The sequence below is a fragment of the Zootoca vivipara genome, chromosome 5 (genome assembly GCF_965207765.1).
Source record: "Zootoca vivipara chromosome 5, rZooViv2.hap1.1, whole genome shotgun sequence".
Lineage (NCBI taxonomy): Eukaryota > Metazoa > Chordata > Lepidosauria > Squamata > Lacertidae > Zootoca > Zootoca vivipara.
In genome coordinates this window covers 58294807-58317832 of record NC_142588.1, presented here as the reverse complement: position 1 = coordinate 58317832, position 23026 = coordinate 58294807, and the positions used below count along the sequence as shown (strand labels likewise).

General features: G+C 43.4%; 1 protein-coding gene across 2 annotated transcripts in view; it reads right to left on the bottom strand.

The window, feature by feature from the left end:
- Positions 1–23026, bottom strand: part of LOC118093497 (nuclear body protein SP140-like protein) — a 27393-nt gene extending 4367 nt beyond the window's left edge. The window contains exons 1-14 of one of the 2 annotated variants that reach the window (XM_035132726.3): positions 22889–23026; positions 22096–22237; positions 20374–20539; positions 16498–16593; positions 15266–15364; positions 13433–13522; positions 12429–12539; positions 10914–11053; positions 8877–8924; positions 5117–5235; positions 4071–4164; positions 2021–2092; positions 1759–1905; positions 434–1163 (exon numbers count right to left, since the gene is read on the bottom strand). In XM_035132726.3, the coding sequence (XP_034988617.3) occupies positions 1080–1163; positions 1759–1905; positions 2021–2092; positions 4071–4164; positions 5117–5235; positions 8877–8924; positions 10914–11053; positions 12429–12539; positions 13433–13522; positions 15266–15364; positions 16498–16593; positions 20374–20539; positions 22096–22236 (1407 nt within the window). In that variant the 5' untranslated portion in view covers position 22237; positions 22889–23026 and the 3' untranslated portion in view covers positions 434–1079. The remainder of the gene's footprint in view (positions 1–433; positions 1164–1758; positions 1906–2020; positions 2093–4070; positions 4165–5116; positions 5236–8876; positions 8925–10913; positions 11054–12428; positions 12540–13432; positions 13523–15265; positions 15365–16497; positions 16594–20373; positions 20540–22095; positions 22238–22888) is intronic. The other variant, XM_088669700.1, reaches the window with a different exon arrangement.

The window sequence follows — 23026 nt, the reverse complement described above, 5'->3', positions numbered from 1 at the left end:
GGCTCTTGTTTGCAAGTTTAGAGCGATATATTACAGGTTTCTTCGACTTGCTCTTCCGCCCGTGGTCTCACACAATAGATCTTAAGTATCAACAAACACACTCACGGTTCGGTGGCTCTGTATATTCTCAAGCCGAAGAGCTCTGGTGCTTTCTGGGCGAGCGATTTGGGCGCCGCAGCAGCGGATACTTTGTATCTTGGCGTCAGGCTCCTCTCCGCAGCTCTCACCACTCTGGGTGCCGCTACCGAGTTCTGCCGTTCCGACGCCGCTTTTCTTGCTTTCGACGAGTGACCCGTACTCTCGTCTTAATTTGAAGGGGTTTTTTGGCGCAAACACCCCCCCGGTTCACTTTTATCCGCTGTTTTATCGCTCCGATGTCCACGGAGCTTCTCCTTAATCACCCGATCGCCAGCGCACCGTCACCGGAAGTCGCCTGCTCCTGGTTCCTTGTTCCAGCTGTGGTGGAGATGAGCAGAAACCAGGATTGACAGATGGAACAGCTCTAGACTAAGGAGCTTCCTCCTATGGACATGAACATCTCGCTTCAAGGTGGCTTCTGTGGGGAATTTTGTGATGCTGTTCTCCAACCAAAGAAAATTTACAAAAAGGCATATACAGTACTAGGGGCAGCTGCATTAAAATGGATATAGTAGTGCAAATAACATACAAAAAATGCATTATTGCTTGCAAAAATATGTGCTTCGGTCAAAACTGCATACAAACATGTGTTTACTTTGCACTAAAATGCTGTAGAATTCTCATGAGGATTAAAAATAAAATAAAATTCTCAAATTGCTACAGAAATGTGGAGAACTGAAGTTATGAATGGAAAAATGAGAAACGGAGAACCAAAAATGACAAATCCCTCCACTCCTAATGGGAACATTTAGGCCCAAAGGGAGAACATTTCACTGAGTTCTTGTGCTACATAGATTGTAATTGAAACTGTGTTGACATGAGTTTAAATTAGACTTGTTTTATATTTTGATCTCGGCTATGTTTTGTTACTGGACGGATGCTTCATGTTGAGTTGCTCTTACTATTTTGTTGTTTAGTAAATTTGTGCTGCCCTCAAGCAGCTAATTACAAATAAAAAAAGCTTCCCGAAAGCTCTTTTCAAATTCATTTTGCAGTCTTCTTCCATCTTCTGCGACATCCTGGCCCTGTAGGGGAAATATAATAGAACATTAGCTTTGATATGTGTGTGACATGTTGCTTAATTTATTTAGATTTTACCATTGCTCTTCAAAATGTCTACAGCAGGTGGAAACGTTCAAATATTTCTGTTGTCCTAGCCATTTCAGGTTATCGTGGCAATATGTACAAGTACAATGAGATTATCACAATGAGATAGTGGGATTTCAATGACAGCTGTCTAGCTTCTGCTTCAAGACCTCCGGAAGAGAAATCCCTCTCCACAAGTAATATATTGAGATCTTCCCACAACATAGGTTTGCAGCTCAGCATTCAAAGACTAGAAGGGAGCCAGGTGGGCTTTCTTAGAGACACATGAGGATTGCTTAGATGTCTTAGCACTGAGTGACTGTGGTCATTATGAGGAGTTATGTGTTTGAGTACATAAGAGAGACAGAGAGAAATTGAGTCACACTAAATCATCTTTTACTTTTTCTCACACTTATTCTTTTGGGTTTTTTAATTTCAATGTATAACAGAAACCTAACTTGACCTCCTCTGCTCACTCACGTGTTTATCATTCACAGGCAACAAAGGGAAGGGAAGGGAAAGACTGATGCTTACTTGATGAAACTTCAGAAAATTGCTGAACATCAGACGCATATCTCCAATGAAATCCCCCACTGTTTCGTACTGGTTTATATTCAGCTTCTCTTTTATCCTCTTGAGCCAAATGGGGTTATTTGGACAGTTATCACCATGTGTTTGGATCTGTTAAATCAGCACCACCAGAAAGTAATATTAGTATAAGTACTGAAAATATTACTACAATCTCAGCAATAGTGCTCCAAGATTGTGTTATTTTACTCTTGCCATCATGACTTACTATGACAGGTTCATCAGCAAAAACAGCACCTTCAGGCTCACACCAGATCTTTAGAAGCAAGAACTCACATGTCTATAAAAAAAGAAAGAAACTAATGTTCAAGGGCCTCAAACGAAATTAGGAGCCCATGCCAATAGACATAAATTGATTATATTTACAGTGGTACCTCTACTTACGAATTTAATGCATTCCGAACGCACATTCGTAAGTCGAAAAAAATGTAAGTCGAATCCCATAGGAATGCATTGGGAGAAAAAATTCGTAAGTCGAAGCAACCCTATCTAAAAATTTGTTTAAAAATCCCATCTAAACCGCATCCAAGATAGCAGACAGAGCTCCGTTCGTAAGTAGAAACATTCGTAAGTAGAGTTATTCGTAAGTAGAGGTACCACTGTATTTAGAAACAGGTCCCAGTTATTTGAATGAAACGTTCACCAAATTCACCAATATAGATTATTACTGGTTCCTTTAGAGATTTTATTTCGGAATTAGCTGGTCCGGCCACACATTTCTGTGGCTCATCCCTGTGACTGCCCCCACCCTGTTCCGACTCATGACCTATTCTGCCCCCTCCTCCCCCCACCCCCGGCTCATCGCTGTGATTGGCCCCACCCTGTCCTGACCCATGACCTATCCCGGCCCCTCGGCCCAGTCTCCAAAGCCGAGCTGAGATGCTGTGGAGAGGGAAGCTTTCCTAGCTGCAGTACCAGTGTAGCCGTCGCTAGAGGGCACTGTTTTGCAACCTCTCCTGTGCTCCCAGCATCCTCGGCTGTCTGAGTTTTGTGTTCGGGAACAGTGGGTTTTACCTGCTTTACCTGCCATAGGTGTGACATCTATCTACGCAACCTGTATATGGTCACCCGCATATTCGCTTGGGACGTTGTGTCCAAATTTGAATGCAATTGGTCAAGCGGTTTCGGAGAAAAGTGGAGACTAACCCACATGCCCAGTTTACATTTTTATATGTATAGATTATGAAATTGTAATTGATAACTATTGTTGGTTACTTAATTGATTAAATTTGCATGTGTATAAAACAAACAAACTGAAAAAATTGATTTTATTTGATTCATCTGAATGAGTTCTATTAAGGAAAAAGAAGAATTTAAAGAAAAACAGCAATATGAAGCAACACAGGATTAACCAGTTAGCTGCCATGCAACTAGGATTTCCAACGTATCTATCTATCTATCTATCTATCTATCTATCTATCTATCTATCTATCTATCTATCTATCTATCATCTATCTATTTACAGCCTTTCATCCGTAGACCTCAGAAACAAAAATTTAAAAATACAGCTGCCGAATGTGATATAGGAGGAAATAAGATGTGAGTTGCAATCACTATGTACGCAAAGCAGATATCTAGCAGTGGCCAGCCATTAGCAATTCCCCCACCTCCCTGTTCCCTACAAAGATAACTGGTCCTTCCTGACTTCTAAGATCCTCAAGACAGTAGTCAGCTATATGCAATTTCCTCTGTCCCCCAAATAAAAGGACATGGCCCATTCAATAAGTTATTCAACCAATGGCTAATCCTATACAATACCCTTCCCTGTTAATTATAGCTTAAATATTTATTTTGGCATCCTTATTCTGTAGAATGGCCAGCCAGATGCAATGCCCTGACTCCCAATACAGATGGAACAAACTGCCCTCCCAGCAAATAGTAGCAGCCACACAGTGTAGCAGACTTGAGTACTCAAGCTGTTTGATAACCAAGTCCAATGAAGAACTGGATGGAGAAACTGGGAAATAAAGCCTTGTGAAGCTCTTTGAAGCTGCTACAGCACTGCTTTTAAACATGCCAGGGGTTCCTCCCATATTGGGGTCACAAACTGTGGGTGTCACAGGAAGAGGGAGAGCTGCCTGCCAACTAACACAGGCTGTCTTGGTGGTAAAAATGTTGGGAAGTTTATGACAGAGGTGGCGGGCCTTGCTAAAAGGATACTTTTTATTTAGAATTTTAAAGCAATTGATGTTACAGCCCTAATTTTACTACTTTGTTTAGCATTAAACTGAAATAGGAAAAGGTTTTACGTTACCCACATTTTTTGCCTTGGCAGCCATTTTCCCCTTTAAAACCTGGTCTTCTTTGACATAAAGGTTACCTTTCCATTTGCAAAAGGTGCATTTCCAAAACCTATAAAAATGCAGTACAAAGCATGATGCAATTTGCAGACAATACTGCCATGGTAGAAATTTATTTATTCATTTCTGAAGCTCTAGTTACAGGTAGGTAGCCGTGTTGGTCTGAGTCGAAACAAAATAAAAAAATTCCTTCAGTAGCACCTTAAAGACCAACTAAGTTTTTATTTTGGTATGAGCTTTCGTGTGCTACTGAAGGAATTTTTTTATTTCATTTCTGAAGGTTTGCTATAACCATGATTCTTAAACTAACATTCCTTAGAAAAATACTTAGCACCAGAACTCACAATATGACAAGGCTAATAATAATAGTCATTTTTATTAAACACTACCTTGAACTGGATGTTCTACAAAAGGAAGCAGTGATATAATATATCACTTGGCTATAACGTATTACTGAAAGCTACTTTTCTATTATAGTTTAGTTTAGCTTCAACAGGACTAATATACAGTGGTACCTCTACTTACGAATGTTTCTACTTACGAATGGAGCTCCGCCCGCCATCTTGGATGTGGTTTAGATAGGATTTTTTCTACTTACAAATTTTCAGATAGGGTTGCTTCTACTTACGATTTTTTTCTCCCAATGCATTCCTATGGGATTCGACTTACAATTTTTTTCGACTTACGAATGTGTGTTCGGAACGCATTAAATTCGTAAGTAGAGGTACCACTGTACATTAAACAGGAGAGATGAAATATTGTACAAGATATTTTAAACAGTGTAGTTTTGCTTTTATAGACTTGTACCTTATTTAATGTGAGAAAAATAGTGAAATTGATTTGCAATACAAAGTGCATGATTGTCTATATTAATGCAAAAGTTCACAGCTGAGCTAGTATACAGCTTAGCAAGTTATTGCTGGGTTTACAGAGTGATGTTGTCAACACGTGACTTTCTTGACAATTTCACCTTAATCTAGAACTCTGAGATGAAAAGCAAATACCTTTTCATAACCAATTCTTCTGGAACATGGCAAGAATAATGAAATGATTTATTGCATGAAAAGCAGCACAGATCAGACCCTTCTTCCATACACACTTCACATATGCCATCATTTGCTGGCTAAAGGAAAAAGAAAAATAAATTTGTTGAAACAGTACAGTGAGAGGTTTTTTATCTGTGGTGTTGCTTGTATACCACCTTGTGAGCGCAGTGGGCCCTGAATGGTAGTTTTAAAAGACTTTAACAAAGGATCTTCAGTTGGCAGGCATATCATAAAACATCAACAACAACCACGTATACACCTGTGTGCAATAAAAAGAAGTTAAAACTAACTTAGTTTGTTTTTGCTGCAACATACAACTTTGAGAAGCTATCTTTGGTTTATGTAGTAGTCATTGAAGGTATCCAATTAATACGTCAATATCCACTTGGTATCTTCCTGTTTTCTCAATTCTGTCAAAACAGAAGTGTAGGAAGCTGGCAAACAGGTAATATTTCTTGGACCCTTAAAGCATCACATCTTGCTGTGCTAAGGAGAAGGTGTGTAGACAAAGGTGTCCTTGTAAAATTACTCACCACTGACAGACTACCAGTAGTAGCACTATACAGTCATGGCTAATATTTCAGCTTCTAAGTAAAGAACAGTTTTGAATGTCTTCATTTTATATTTTCTCCCATTATGCATTGCACACATGAAGAAGAGCTTGTTTCTTCAGGCTGCTTTGCCAGTTTTCTTGATCAACCTTCCCCTTCCCACACCCATATTTTTAAACTGCCACTACAGGCTTGTCTGGAAGTCTATGTGTGCTGAAGGAGAGTGGGGTTAGAAAACTGAGGTGGTGAGGGCCAAAATAGGTCCACTGGGGGAAACAAGGGGAAGCTGTCGTCATGTTTAGGAGAAACTGGGATTTGTAAGGGGGGGGGTGAGAGATAAGGAACAAACACACAAACTCCAAAAAGCCCAATGAGGACTGAGCATGCAGAGCAGCTGCACCATGTTGAGCATCAGCTGGAAAAGAAAAATAGAAAAGGTGGAGGGATAGTGGAATGCCTTGCCTGAGACCCTTAGAGCAGCAGTAGGCAACATAATGCCCTCCAATTGCTGGGACTATAACTTCCATCATTCAAAACCATTGGCTATGTTGGTTGGGGCTGATGGGAGTTATGAGTCCAACATTTGGAGGCCACAGAAGGGCTGGGGGACTTCTGGCTCACAAGCCAGGTCTCTCCATTTGACATTCCAGTCCATTTTGGGGAAGCCACACTCACTTACCCTACACCTGATGTCATACAGGTGAGGCTTCAAAGAAACAATTGGGAGATTATAGCGGGCTTCCAGTTTATCCTTTGCTGGAACAAGGCATGCTCCCAGCTGCCCACCAGCTGATTTATGTCAAATATATGAAAGGATGTCATATGGAGGAGGGAGAAAGATTGTTTTATGCTGCTCCAGAGAAGCGGACACGGAGCAATGGATTCAAACTTCAAGAAAGAAGATTCCACCTAAACATTAGGAAGAACTTCCTGACAGTAAGAGCTGTTTGGCAGTGGAATTTGCTACCAAGGAGTGTGGTGGAGTCTCCTTCTTTGGAGGTCTTTAAGCAGAGGCTTGACAGGCATATGTCAAGAATGCTTTGATGGTGTTTCCTGCTTGGCAGGGGGTTGGACTGGATGGCCCTTGTGGTCTCTTCCAACTCTATGATTCTATGATTCTATTGCATCTGCGGAAAACAGCAGCAGGAGACTCTTTCAGGTGGTTCGCAATTTAGCGGAACCACCTTTGTCATCGGGGCCCAGTACGGGCCACATGATCTCCTGCAATGATTTTGCAAAGTTTTTTGCAGATAAAGTCGCTCAGATTCGGGAAGAGGTAGACTCCATCAAAGTGTTGGTGCTGACCTTTAAAGCCCTAAACGGCCTCGGTCCAGTATACCTGAAGGAGCGTCTCCTCCCCCATCGTTCTGCCCAGACACTGAGGTCCAGCGCCGAGGGCCTTCTGGCGGTTCCCTCGCTACGAGAAGCCAAGTTACAGGGAACCAGGCAGAGGGCCTTCTCGGTAGTGGCGCCCACCCTGTGGAATGCCCTCCCACCAGAGGTCAAAGAGAATAACAATTACCAGACCTTTAGAAGGCATCTCAAGGCAGCCCTGTTTAGGGAAGCTTTTAATGTTTGATGGATTTCTGTATTTTAATATTTTGTTGGAAGCCGCCCAGAGTGGCTGGGGGAACCCGGCCAGATGGGCGGGGTATAAATAATATATTATTATTATTATTATTATTATTATTATTATTATTATTATTATTAATCTGTCTTTTCTTTCATTGGCAGCTCACTGTGTATCTGTCCTGGATGTTGAGAAAGGGATGTGTTGGGTTGAATTGTGTATGAAAATTATCTTGAACCAGATATAAAGGAGGAAAAGGTTTCATGGGATAACAGATATTTTCCTTCAGAATTTCCTCACACAAATATATGATCAGATTCTGAGTAAGAGACAGAGAACAATATTGTTTAAAGTGTAAGGTAAAAGGTAAAGGACCCCTGGATGGTTAGGTCCAGTCAAAGGCGACTATGGGGTTCAAGCCCTCATCTCACTATCAGGCCAAGGGAGCTGCCGTTTGTCCACAGACAGCTGCGTCGTGTGGCCAGCATGACTAAATTGCTTCTGGCACAACAGAACAGCGTGACGGAAACCAGAGCTCACGGGAACACCGTTTAGCTTCCTGCCACATCAGTACCTATTGATCTACTTGCACTGGCGTGCTTTCGAACTGCTAGGTTGGCAGGAGCTGGGACAGAGCAATGGGAGCTCACTCTGTTGCAGGGATTTGAACCGCCGACCTTCCGATCAGCAAGCCCAAGAGGCTCAGTGGTTTACATCACAGTGCCACCCGATAGTACATTAACAGACATGCATCCTATGGAATAAACTGGAGTACAAATCTGAAGAAATCAATTAATAAATTGATTTTGGTGGTGGCTCTGCATCTTTAGAATGACCTCTCTACGAAGGTGAGTCTTACCACCTTCTTATATTCATATACTGTAGATACCAGGTACAAACTCAGCATTTTTGTCAGGCTATTTATGAATCTCAGTACAGTGGTACCTGGGGTTACAAACACTTCGGGTTACAAACAGAACAGAAATCGTGCGGCAGCAGTGGAAGGCCCCATTAGCTAAAGTGGAACCTCAGGTTAAGAACAGTTTCAGGTTATGAACAGATCTCCAGAACGAATTAAGTTTGTAACCCGAGGTACCACTGTACTGTTTTAATGTTTTTGTTTATTATGTTTTGTACCTCCTTATTCTGAAGTAAATATAATGTTTTTGGAGATGATCAAGACAGAAGTATCTTGTTTGTTTTAACTCGCTTGTGGGAACAACTCAGAGGCTGCAAAAGAATGAAGGCTAACAACAGAAAGAAATAGAGGAATCACCGGAAATGACTTGAAATGCAATAGAATTATGATGAGGATTAGAGCCTTCTGAGCTTGAAGGATGGGAAGTCCCAAAAAATTTATAATTTGGCTGAATATTTGGATTATTTGATATGTATATGTATAATTTGGAATATTTAATGTGAATGGATTGGATTGTTAAAGTGGAAAATTTAATAAAAATGATTAAAATGATTTTAAAAAAGAAGAGGAAGACAGAAATATCTTAATGCATAAATGGACAAATAAAATGTGTAGATGCCCATTTAGATTGGTGTATTATCTACAAACAATCTAGTAAAGGATTCATAATTTGTTTACCTTATTTTTTCCCAGGGAAGCTCGTGCTGGCTCAGGTAGCATGCCGTCCTGAAATAAACATCACATTTATTAGGTTTGCTCTGAGGCACAAACAGAATCCCCAAACATAATCAGAATTAGATGGTAGAAATGAGACACATTACTGACACCTTACTATTTATATTTATTTAAAATCCAGTAGGAAAATATTTCATTCTGCTGGGACACTCTGCTACTAACCTTAAATTTGCCATGTTTGAGCAAAGGAACATCAAAGATAGGCTCACGTGTGAAAAGCTGAATTACTTCCATTTTGCTCTGAAGAGATACAGGTGTTTCTTACCTCACCACAGATAATAATAAATTCAGCATTACTAATGTATTCTGCATGAAATGGATTGTTACTAAGTTTCATGAATTGGCACAGCTGTTGCAAAGCATCACAGTCCTTATTTTGCACACCTGTTGTCTTGTATATTATGATTTTTATGCTTGCAATATTTTGTGTTTTGGGGAAAGATAACCTTGAAAGGTGGTCTATAATAAATGAAATATATAACAATCCTAGCCCTAATTGAATGGTCATGGTCTGTACTTTTTGCATTTAATTTCCCACTGATCTCACTGCCTACAATCCCTCCCACTGAGGATTCTGTTCCTACTCTACCCTGCAACCGAGGATTGAACTTCACATATCTAACAATGGGGTCTCCAGTCTAGAAAAGCTGATACTATAATCAATCTGTACCATCAGATTTTTTTTGTTAACATAGTCTTTATTGTAATCATAAAACTTCCATAGATCATTGTTCCGTGGAATACAGATCTTGCCTTTAGCTGGCACAATCCTTATGTCTGCTCAGTTTTATATTGTGTTAGGGCAGAAGTCGCCAACCTTTCTGAATTGGTGGGCACATTTCAAATTTTGAGACAGTGCTGGGAGCACAAAATAGCTGCCATTGTGGGTGGGGTGGAATGGGATAAAACAAAATGAAAAAGACAGCTATCCCCAGCAACCTGGTGGAATATCACAGGAAGTCAGCTATGTCTCACTGGTTCTGATTGTGAAGATCACAGAATTTTTATTTTACACACATACAGGTGAAACTCAGAAAATTAGAATATCGTCGAAAAGTGCATTTATTTCAGTAACGCAACTTAAAAGGTGAAACCAATATATGAGATAGATGCATGACATGCAAAGCAAGATATGTCAAGCATTTATTTGTTATAATGGTAATTATTTGTCATTAGGCGGGCCAATTATAAATGGCATGTAATTAATGAAATGTAATAGCGATGTTTATTTTTGTTTACTTTTTGTATTGCTGTAACTATTTGATTTATTTGGTTTGAGTTTGACCAAACTGCGGGAGGCAGTGGAAGACAGGAGTGCCTGGCGTGCTATGGTCCATGGGGTCACGAAGAGTCGGACACGACTAAACAACTAAACAACAACAACATTTGATTTATTACTGTGGAGTTTCCAAAGGAAAGCATTTGTAAAAAATTAAATAATAATAATAATAATGTTGCATTACTGAAATAGATGCACTTTTCAACGATATTCTAATTTTCCGAGTTTCACCTGTATGAATGGTATTGCTGTCTAATAGCAACAGAGAGCATTCCTCAGCAACAGGAAATATATACAAGGTGGTCACGCCACACTCAAATTATTTCACTGAAATTGCTTTGAAGGTATCCACACATTTTGTCCCATAACTAATTTTCTGGTAGAGCTGGAGCCTTACTATTAAAAATATATATCTGAAAAGTCAGCACTCAGCAGCGCCTATTCAGAGAAACCAGTGGCAGCCTTTGCAGGAAACGTATCACCTGTCTGTGGGCAGCTCCTGTGTTAGGGCATTCTAGAATCTAGACAATGGCTTTTTCAAAAAACAATTTGTGCTGCTATTCACTTGTAATACAGGATATTGTACTTGTGACAGGAACCATATGTGTGGATAAATATATGGAAAGCCTTGGTGTCATCATTTGAAATTCCTTTGTAATTACAAGTAAAGAACGAGGCATTAAATCAACTGCATACTGTACCTTTATTAATGATTCTAATGTAATCCCCTGAGAGCGGATACTTCTTCTCCAGTTTGTACCTGCAATTTCTCCTTCAGTGAGAAATTCTTGTGGTGTGAACCATGTTCCCTTAAAACCCTTGATAGATTTCTGTGCTGCTCCTGTAACAGAGAAGTTACGCCAGTGCTGCAAAGCATGTCCCATTCAGCAAAGTTCAATAGAGGGAGAAAGAAATTGCCACCAGCAGCTCCCTTTCCAAGATTTACATTGGAAATATCAAAACTAGAAATGTATTTCAGCGTGGGACCTGCTCAGGGCCAACACCAACTACAGGGAGGGAGGTCTCAATTCCTGTCCCAAGCATTCTCTCTGTGGCAACTGCAACACTATCCTCTTCCCCTCTTGCCACCCCCATTCCTCCTGCTTCCTTCCCTGCCCCCTGAAGTAGCATAAGTGGTGGTGGATTATCTATCATCTCCTCCACATCTGAGATCTGAGAAAGGGTCAATGGTGGCTAAAAAGGTTTTTAAAGCCTTTCCAGCTGCAGTGGCAGTGACAGCACAGCCATTTTCTCAGACACCTCACACAGAGCACTTCTCTGAGCAGTGAGGTGAGTGTCTAGCAAGTCACTGTAGATAGGGACAACCTTAGCTCTAAGCAGTGCTTACATACCACAACCTGAGCATGGAGGGGAGTATTTGGGCAAAAGGCTGGGCTGGTCAGAGGCCCTGGAGTCTTTGGCCAATGCCCAACATGGCTGACCACAAGCACTGGGCCTGCCAATACCACCAGTAAAAAAAAATAGCATTAATTACATGAAATGTAAAATGTGTTTCTCTTCTAATGTTCATTTGGTATAATTATAATGGGGGGGCATATTTTCTCCATCCAGTAAGAATGGTCCTGAAAACTGTAGCACCAAATAATTATATACATTGAGTTGTCTTTTTTAAAATATGGAGGAATTGCCAATTATTTTCAATTCACAATTTATGGGTTGATGTAACTGCAGTGCATTAATGCAGTCTAATGTGGGGAAACTTTGGCCCTCCAGATGTTATTGAAGTACAACTCCCATCAGCCCCAGCAAGCATGATCAGGGGCAACAGCATCCAGGGGGCCAAAGGTTCCCCACACACATGGTCTAATACACAAATGATATGCTGCACTAGTTAAAGTGGAAGTATACAATACAATACTTTTGTGGTAATTTTTTTTAAGTTGAAAAAAATCATTTAAGCATGCATTTCTGAACTGTGATTTGAAGGATTTGAAAGTACTGGAAATCTCATTGTAGTATAGATAGAATTGCTCTAAGTTACCCAGGATTCAGTGGGAAATAAAAAACCAATTCCCTACAAGACTATTTAAGCGTTCCCAAACATACAATTACACCCACCTACTGCCACATGGATGCATCTTTCTCCCAACACACTCATGGACACAAACACAAAGATTTTAACTTCTTATTGCTATAAAATTCGCTTAAAATATGTAATTAGACATACAATTATACTGTTTCGAAACAATGTTTACCTGCTGCCAATTTTTCCTTATATAAAACACCTTTAGTTTTTCCACAAGTAACAATCACTGTTGAGCCCTGGACATTCGGCTTTCCTTTATTAATATTTTGTATCCCTTTTCCTAGAGGAAATCGAGAAATTGATGTCAAATGGTGCAATTTCCATATTTTGGGTTTCCGTAAAATGACAGCAGTCTTACCAAGTTACAGACCCTGCTGATAAGATGTGGCATGAAGTAGCATTTCATATCACCTGAAAATATATTGGGACACAATTCTAAACCAGATATACTGTCAGGTATGTTGGCAGGCATTATATATAATATTTTCCCATGCCCACATAAGCTGAAGGCTAATGTAAGTATATCTATTAAAGCATGTTGCCACAAAATTAATAAACTAACAACCAGACAACAGCAGCTACACAATGTGGAGCATCAGTTGGGGGCGGGGTGGGAAAAGGGGGTGGAATGCCCTGCCTGAGCCCCTTATAGCTTACAGCAGGGGTAGCCAAAGTAGTGCCCTCCAAAAGTTGCTGATGGGGCAGGGATGCAGCTAGCGATGACAGAGAAGATAGCTTGCAGTTAAATTCTGAGAGAAAATAGGAAAAGAGATGCCAACTCTTAAGAGAACTGGGAACTGAGAAGTCAGGTTGCAGCATATAACCACAATGTGAAGCAAGTTCCTTGAACTCACATAGGGCCAAGGGGTCAGGTTTCAAGGCATAGCAAGAATGGAGCTCCATAGTCATCATAACAGGAAGCTGTGACTATTGGTAATGGCTAACATTGCATGCATGCAGTTAAAACAACAACAACAAAAACAGGGGATTGGGTAATGGAGGCAGGCATTTAAAAAGAAGTGGGCAAAATGGCAGCTAGGAACCAAATAAATGACATATGGACAACACCCGTGCCCAGTTTGTAGGGTGTATGCCAAAGCTGCTTTTGGAGAACTGTGGAAGGGGTTAGTTTGGAGAACCTATGAGGAATCTATACCATTGCACCTTCTTTACCTTTCGGAACGCCACCCATTTTGAAGCAGGTGTTAGTTGGTCCTTGAGACATTTTTGCCATGCTTTCTGTCGCACCAGCAAATTTCAGTCCTGAAGAAGAAGAAGAAGAAGAAGAAGAAGAAGAAGAAGAAGAAGAAGAAGAAGAAGAAGAAGAAGAAGAAGAAGCCATTTACAGTCGTACGGAATTGCTATCCCCTTTTCACTCATTTTAAAAAGAGAAACCAAGGACTCAGCTATACAGCTGCAAATAAAAAGTTTTAAGTGTGTTGTAAAGTACATTGTACAAATGTGACACTAGATGGCGATGGTGAGCTATGGCAAATTCAATACATTTTTCAAAAAAAAAAATTAAGCATTTTCACAACATTTTTAATATGTGGCTAGGTTCCACCCAAATGCCCTGGAATGCCTTCATAGTGCCAGGCCAGCAGTGCAGTTGTGTATTAAGCATTTAAAAATGGCATTTTTTAAATTACAAGAACAATGAAAGGAAACACAATACAGGGAACAACGGGAAAAGAGAAATCTGGAAAATCCCATACATTGCTTCATAAAGTTCATACATACGACGTATAAGCATCCCATACTAAAAGCATCAGTCAGTGTCAAGTTTCACCAAGCAGCACAAAGTCATGGGGTTTTCACCTTTCAATACTCTTAACTGATATGTTCGCTTCTCAGATATGACTATATTCCAAATGTTATTATACCAAAGAGAAATATTTAGGTCTTTCAAGGCTTCCCACAACTATGTGATAGACAGCCTAGCTGCAACTAGCAGAAAGATTAGCAAAATGTTTGGCTTTATGTTCATCTTAATGTCCTAAAAATAGTTACAATTGGGGTGTAATTTGTATTGGGTCCTGAATAATACTACTGATTCCTGATATATGCCAGACTAAAAGTTTTTGACAATCAGGCATTCCCATCAAAGATTGAAATATGTTACCGAGTGACCACAGCCCAGCCAAAACACTACAGCTAGACAAAGGGTAATACAGTATGTACATGATAGCTATCAAACTGGAACCTTGTACCACCTATGGGAGACTCTGGTGTGGTATTCTGCACTATGCAGGCAGAAAGAGACCCTGATGGTTTTAATGGTTCACATGCTTTTCTGTTTCATATCATTTATTTCACATCTCGGTAGTGGCACCCACCCTGTGGAACGCCCTCCCATCAGATGTCAAAGAGAATACAGCTACCAGATTTTTAGAAGACATCTGAAGGCAGCCCTGTTTAGGGAGGCTTTTAATGTTTAATAGATTGTTTTATTTCATTTTTCTGTTGGAAGCCGCCCAGAGTGGCTGGGGAAACCCAGCCAGATGGGCGGGGTATAAATAATAAATTATTATTATTATTATTATTATTATTATTATTATTATTATTATTATTATTATTATCCTATGTCTGCCTCTCAGATAGTTTTTGGGCTTCTTAATGGGCTGGATGAAATTTCCAACAATTCTCCATAAATCTCTGATATCTATACTTTACCTTTAGATCCCAGGTTTAACAGAACAATTTCAAATTTGGTAAGGGATCCGGTTGCCTTTGCCTAGATACCCTGATTTAGCAGGATCTAACTCAACTGATGTAAGTGAAGCTATCCCATACATACCCAAATTTTAAAAATTGCACAATCTAAAGTATCCTTTTTCCTCCTAAGACAATAATACCTTCTACAAATTTAACATATTCTCGTCTAATTTTACCCAATCCTTATATGCCATCATTGCCATGAAACATGAATGTCAAAACTGAAAAGCCTCTTCATATAAAATTATGTTCAGAAGTGCCCACCCTGCTCCATCTATTTTTATGCAATACCTTGATAGCTTGTTGAGGCTTCTCCCTCTGAAAAAAATTTTTTTTTATAAAGTTCTGACATTTCTTGATCAAACTTGGGTGTAGGGAGAAAGGGAAGACCTGAAACAAAAAGGGGAAATTTTGAACAACTTCCTCACTTAGTTCTTATGGGTCAGCAAATTCTGCCTAAAATGAGAAGACTAGTCACAATACCTGCTGAGAAAATGGCTGTACTGTACTTGGCTTGGGGAAAGGTGGAATATGGAACTCCTTCCCATAAGGAAAATGGTGTTTTCAATTTCCAAAGATGGATTAGATATCAATTGAAAATAATGTCAGTAATTGGCAGCTGATTATGCCAACCCTGTTTCCATTTGCCAGCATTTTGAGACCAGTGGGCCTCAGTAAGGGCCCCTCTAGACAGATGTTTTATTGTGGGTGTATTCTGCAACATGTTCTTCACACAATAATAGTCCATTAGTGGTATATTAGCAGGGACCCAGGTGGCGCTGTGGTTAAACCACTGAGCCTAGGGCTTGCTGATCAGAAGGTCGGCGGTTTGAATCCCTGTGACGGGGTGAGCTCCCGTTGCTCAGTCCCAGCTCCTGCCAACCTAGCAGTTCGAAAGCACGTCAAAATGCAAGTAGATAAATAGGAACCGCTACAGCAGGAAGGTAAACGGCGTTTCCATGTGCTGCTCTGGTTTGCCAGAAGCAGCTTTGTCATGCTGGCCACATGACCTGGAAGCTGTACACCGGCTCCCTCGGCCAATAATGCGAGATGAGCGCACAACCCCAGAGTCGGTCACGACTGGACCTAATGGTCAGGGGTCCCTTTACCTTTACCTTTAGTGGTATATTTAGTCTGCTTTAGCTTGCTGCCCGAAGGTGCTATAGCGCAACAAAAGCATCACAAAAATATAGCAGAACATTTGTGACATAAAAAGTTATAGAACTTCAGAAGGAAGTTACAAGCTATGCACTGACTTGAAATAAAACTGTGCAACTGCCTCAAGCTTCAGCAAGCGCAAACAATATTGACAGCAGGAACACATATGACTATCCCAATAGCCCTATTAGCACAAATCATCAGGAATGTGCAATAAAAAGGCTACCTGAAGGGTATCTAATTTTCATCCATCTCAGGTAGGTCTTGTAGGTGGAAGGTTTTGGGGGAGCTGCCTTATATTATTCTATTTTTCTCTTACCACAGTCTATGCCTCAGAAGCATTTAGAGACCCATGTGAAATTCACCTTTCGGTCCAGAGAATTCAGAATTGTTCTTCTTTGCCTGGAGTATGTTCTTGCTCCCAAGTCCTGTGGTAGAGCTATTTGTAGCACGCTGGAGAACTGAAAAGAAAGTGTGTGAAGAAAACAAGGGCATTAGCACCTCATTATTAAATTAAATGGATAAAATGTGTTGTGAACATCTAATCCAGGGCACTACACCTGGGAAGGCTTCCAGTGGTGCCCTGGGGAAAGGTCCTCAAACTTTGAGTTTTCATTGTTCTTGTTGTTTTAAGTAAGTTTCCAGTCCTCCTTAAAAAAAAAGTTATGCAACAAAATGTGCAGGTGCTTTCTAAGCAAACAAGACTGGTGGGGCTACCTTGTTTATTTTTCATGATACAGTGGTACTTCTGGTTAAGAACTTAATTCATTCCGGAGGTCCATTCTTAACCTGAAACTGTTCTTAACCTGAGACACCACCTTAGCTAATGGGGCCTCCTGCTGCCGCCACGCCACCGGAGCATGATTTCTGTTCTCATCCTGAAGCAAAGTTCTTAACCTAAGGTACTATTTCTGGGTTAGTGGAGTTTGCAACCTGAAGCGTTTGTAACCTGAAGCGTTTGTAACCCGAGGTACCACTGTACTATGGACAGCAACAGCACTGGTATATGTAAAACCAATTATCATAATCATTACCAGCAGGACACAGCTGACTTTCCATTGTAAGCAGGTCCAGCCTGCCCACAAGGTAAGGTGAGGCAAATGTGTCAGGTGGTACACCCAGTCACTACTCCTGCCCTCTGCATCCTCCTCCTCTTTACCTGCCCATTGTGACACCCTCACTCACCACCTCCATGCCTGCTCTCCACAACCCATTCCTCTCCTCTACAGCCTTTTGCTGCCCTGCGGCCTTCTGCTTGGGGTGGGTGGGTGGCATACAGGAGAGGAGCAGGTGACAAGAGGGCTGCCAAAGAGTGACATTTCTTGTTTTGCCTAAAGCTGAAAAATGCTCTGAGCCAGCCCTGAATTTAAACATGAGATTATTGGGGGTGGTTCTCTCTCTCTCTCTGTTATGCCATGTTCCCCATGGCAGCCATTTTGTGCTATGCCACACACCCCTATGGCAGCCATTTTGTGACCGGTGCCCCTAGCACTCTCATAACTGAAAAATTATCCAGTAGTTGACAAAGATTGGAGATCACTGATCTAATCATTTAGGGTTTATAACAAATTGCAGCTGGTGCAAAATGCTTAGTACAGCATCCTTCCATGCATGCACATCACAGAGGCTGGATGGCCATCTGTCTTGGATGCTTTAGTTGAGATTCCTGTATTGCAGGGCATTGGGCGAAGTGAACCTTGGAATCCCTTCCAAGTCTACGATTCTGTATCAACACTGCTGGAGGAACGGCACTGATTGCCTATTTGCTACTGAACTGTGTTTGAGGTGATGGGTGTTGACATGTAAGGCTCTGAACAGTTTAGGACCACTGGCGGAGGAAGAGGGGTGCGGGGGGAGCGAACCGCCCACAGCAGTGTGATCCCGGTGGGGTGCCATCGCGGCTGCCCTGCACCCTGCACTGGGTGCCACCCCCCTGCAGGCAGCACACCATGCCCCCAGGACACGCGCCAGCCCCACCCTCACCTGCTCTCTGCCCCCCACCCCGGTCTTTCACATATTCTAGCCCATTCACTGTCAAAGTTGGATGCCCCTCTAATTATGATGTGTTAAGGAGAGATAAGTCTTTCGTCAAAGCAAAGGAGGATATTCTAGACATGCCATATTCTGACACAGTCAAATAACCTTCCCTTAGAGACAAAATGAGCACTTATGGGGAAAGTTGGTAAAAACCTACAATTTAAATAGGCATTCCTGGGCACTGATCCTTAGTAATGGTATTACTTAACTTTGAATATTCTGGTTTATGTTTTCTTGTTGTTTTAGTATACTGGTTTTATTTTGTAAACCACCATATTACTTTTCACAATAAAAAGCAGACAATAAGTACTTTCAAATAAACAGAATAATAATAAATTCACCAGCAGATGGCAGGCAACGCATGGTTGGGAATATTCCATGGCTCAAACACTCACTACTACAGTGTTTCCCCCTTTTTAATACGTAGTCATAAAGTAAGACATGGCAGGGTTTTTAAGCATTTGAGAACTATAAGACATACCCCGAAAATAAGCCATACTTCCGCGCCGCGCGGAGCAAGACCACTGAGCACCCCAGCCAGCTAGCGGGACCCAGCACACCGGCCGCGACAGGAGGAAGCCTGCCGGGTCGTGTCGGTGCCCGGAAGCGGCGGCGGCCGCTGCAGCACTGATAAAGCGTGCAGCAGTGCCGCACGGAGCACCAAGGGCACAAGCAGCAGGAGGAAAGAGAGAGAAGCTCGTTGCTTGCGGCCGGAATGGGGGAGCAGCCCGTTAATGGGAACAGCTGCTGCTGCTCCGGCAGTTCACTGGGCGAAGACGGGGGAATTCCAGCGCCGAGGCTGAGACCGGGAAAACGTGCGGAGGGATGGTAGCATGCGCGCGTGCGTGGCTGCTGGCGAGGCCAGTGCGCGCCAAGGTGGGAAACCGCGGTGAGGGCTGCCGAAGTGGGAGGAGGAGGAGACGGCGACCACAGCAGCAGCAGCAGCGCAGAGAAACAGGGAAGCTCCGTTTCCCTCTGGCGTTTGCGTCTGGGAAGGCTCCTCGCTGCCAGTTCCCCACTCCCTGGTGAAGTTTTCCGAGACGGAAAGCCAAGCCGAAAGATCCTCGTTCTCCCTATGCGTGGAGCATGCCGAGCGCTACGCAGCGCCGTTCGGGCCAGGCGGAGTGCCTGAGCCAGCAGCCTCCGCCTGGCCCGGCCAAGGAGGTCTGCCTCCCCGCCGCCCGGAACTGGCGGCTGCAGTGCCGAGCGCTTGGAGCGCCCTGTCGGGCTGGGCGGAGCGCCTGAGCCAGTGGCCTCCGCCTGGCCCGGCCGAGGAGGCCTGCCTCCCCGCCGCCCGGAACTGGCGGCTGCAGCGCCGAGCGCTTGGAGCGCCCTGTCGGGCCGGGTGGAACGCCTGAGCCAGCAGCCTCCGCCTGGCCCGGCCAAGGAGGTCTGCCTCCCCGCCGCCCGGAACTGGCGGCTGCAGTGCCAAGCGCTTGGAGCGCCCTGTCGGGCTGGGCGGAGCGCCTGAGCCAGCAGCCTCCGCCTGGCCCAGTCGAGGAGGCCTGCCTCCCCGCCGCCCGGAACTGGCGGCTGCAGCGCCAAGCGCTCCGCAGCGCCGAGCGCTTGGAGCGCCCTGTCGGGCCGGGCGGAGCGCCTGAGCCAGTGGCCTCCGCCTGGCCCGGCCGAGGAGGCCTGCCTCCCCGCCGCCCGGAACTGGCGGCTGCAGCGCCGAGCGCTTGGAGCGCCCTGTCGGGCCGGGTGGAACGCCTGAGCCAGCAGCCTCCGCCTGGCCCGGCCAAGGAGGTCTGCCTCCCCGCCGCCCGGAACTGGCGGCTGCAGTGCCGAGCGCTTGGAGCGCCCTGTCGGGCTGGGCGGAGCGCCTGAGCCAGCAGCCTCCGCCTGGCCCAGTCAAGGAGGCCTGCCTCCCCGCCGCCCGAAACTGGCGGCTGCAGCTTGGAGCGTTGGAAAAGACTCCTGGATGAAGGCAGAAGAGAAGCTGGGGGTTTGTGAGTTGACCCCAGGGCAGAAGAATCGTGGGCAGTGTGGAGGGATGCAGAATGAAGTCGGGCAAAATTAAGACACCCCACCGAAAATAAGACACCCCGTTTTTTTTGAGGGAAAAAAGTTATAAGACGGTGTCTTAAAAAAGGGGAAACACGGTACATCATTTCTCAATAAAATCTGATGATTTTTCTTTCGTTTTGACTGTTTATCTTTTACGTTTGCCAGGCAGATTTAGCACAGCCAACAAGATAACTTACCATTTCCCAGGCTTTCAAATATTGGCTTTAAATTTTGATATGCTTCCAGGTTCTCTTGGCAGAAAATCTCCTTTACTGCTGACACATTGTTTGAAATGCTTTCAAGTACATTGTATATCACTCTATGAAGAGCGTTTGCATTGGACGATACCTGCTCAGAACAATTCTAGAAAAAAACAACAATACACAAGCATTTTTAAAACTCATATACAGTAAGTATCCTATTTCCCATCACATCCAAGATGGTAAACCTAGCATAAGCAAAGAAATCAAATCTAATTCAAATTCCAAGGCCCAGCACAGCTAAAATCCCTCTCCTATATTTTGTATTAATGGCAAAGAAGGCATTTGACCTGCTGCTGCTAAGGAGTGTGTCTTCTTTACTTTTCTCTGGGTCACATCCCACACTAACTTTCAAGGTTCCTCCTCCTGTGCAATGGGTGCTGTTGTATCCAAACCTCCCCTAAAGGCGTTCAGGGTGGAGAGGGGAACTTAGGCTGGGAGAGGACCACTGGTGTAGGTTCACTCTATGGACACTATGGCTGAATGGAGTTTGAGCCCAGATCTTGGCATCCAAGTCTAACACACTGTTCACTACACTCTGTTGTCTCTCATGCTGTATTCCTCCTGCTACCCTGAAAACCTTTCCAGTTATGAGTCACGTATAACATCTCCCTATGCCACAGCTGCAGCCATTTGCCCTGTGCCATATGGGTAAAAAGGTAAAGGGTAAAGGGACCCCTGACCGTTAAGTCCAGTCGCGGACACTCTGGGGTTGTGGCACTCATCTCGCTTCATGACTAAGTTGCGTCTGGTGAACCAGAACAGTGCACGGAAATGCCGTTTACCTTCCCGCCAGAGCGGTACCTATTTATCTACTTGCACTTTGACATGCTTTCGAACTGCTAGGTTGGCAGGAGCTGGGACAGAGCAACAGGAGCTCACCCCATCGCGGGGATTCGAACTGCTGACCTTCTGATCGGCAGACAGCTTCCGGGTCATGTGGCCAGCATGACTAAGCCACTTCTGGCAAACCAGAGCAGTGCACGGAAATGCCGTTTACCTTCCCGCCGGAGCGGTACCTATTTATCTACTTGCACTTTGACATGTTTTTGAACTGCTAGGTTGGCAGGAGGTGGGAACAAGCAATGGGAGCTCACCCCGTTGCGGGGATTCGAACTGCTGACCTTCTGATCGGCAAGCCCTAGGCTCAGTGGGTTTGGTACTTCAGCATTAAAAAGAGCACATGGGAGAAGGGTGCTGCAACTTTCCACCTCTTGTTTCCTACCTTCCCTTCAGCCATTTTCCTCCCCTATTGGCTGCCTTCAAGTATTAGGAAAAGGAAAAAGTAACTGATTCCAATGAGCTAAAAAACAGGCAGTGAGAGTTCAACACCCCCTTTCTTATACATTGCTGATGGTTAAAGCAAGACATCTCCCACCCCTTGCTTTATATACTAGCTGGGCAGACATGTGAACAATGGTCTATAATGTCAGGTTTTGCTCCAGGAAAGCTCAGACAGATGTGGGGAATCTTTGGCCTTTCAGATGTTGCTGAACTAGAATTCCCATCAACCCTGGCCATTGACCATGCTTGCTAGGGCTGATGGGAGTTGCAGTTCATCAACTTCTGGGAAGCCAAAGATTCCCCAATCCTGGCTTAGATGAAGTCCGAAAACCCAGGCACATCTTAAAAAATAAATTCAATGTCTACAATAGTCACCTTAAACTGCTCTTCAGATATTATTTTCTTGTCTCGCAGGATAAAGAGAAAGGGAAATAAGTCTTTGATAGCAGCAGAAATCTGCATTTTATTGGCTCTGAACCATTCCAAAACTTCACCCGAAGTACCTAGAGCAGACATGCTATAAAGAAAGCAAGATGTATCAGATACTTTCAAAAACTCAATGAAAGCAAGAGAAGTGATGGCAATTTAAAGAAAATTTTCTAGCATTACAGTCGCAACCAAAATCTAGAATTACATGGAATTCAAATAGACAGATCCCATTTCTGAAAAGGAAAAGCCATATTTAAAGTGCCCATGGCAGGTGGCCATCCAACCTCTGCTCAAAAAACCTTCAAGGAAGGAAAAGGCCCTTGGAATAGAGCTGAAGAGGATATTTTCTTGTCCAATCCCTGATACGGAGGGAAAGCATACTATGGGAAGCAACAGAAAAGCAGCATTACAGTGAGAAGCCAATGCTAATCTCGCTCCAACGGTCCACTCAATCCTACACGCCTCTACTCAGAAGTAAGCCCAACTGAGTTCTATGGGGCTTACTCCCAGGTAAGCGTGTATAGGTTTGCAGCCTTAGCACTCCAAGCCCCACTGAGGAAACGTATCAGTCCTATCGTGCTGGGCATCCCTCATCCCCCTTGGCTTGCCCGAAGTTCAGGCAGCGCTTCGAGTCTCCTCGATCTCTTGAATGAGCGCTGGATTTGTTTGCTGCGACGCCAAGCCCGTCTGATGCTCCTTCTTCCTTGCGGAGCGGAGATCAACCACTCGCCACACTTACCTTTCTGCTTTTCCTTCGCAAAGTGGAGGCTGCACGAACAGGCACAAGTTTAAAGAGGACAGACCTCAAAATTTCGCCAGGTGAAAAAAAAGTGAGGGTGAGAAGGAAATGAAACTGAAAAATATTCCTTCTTCAGTA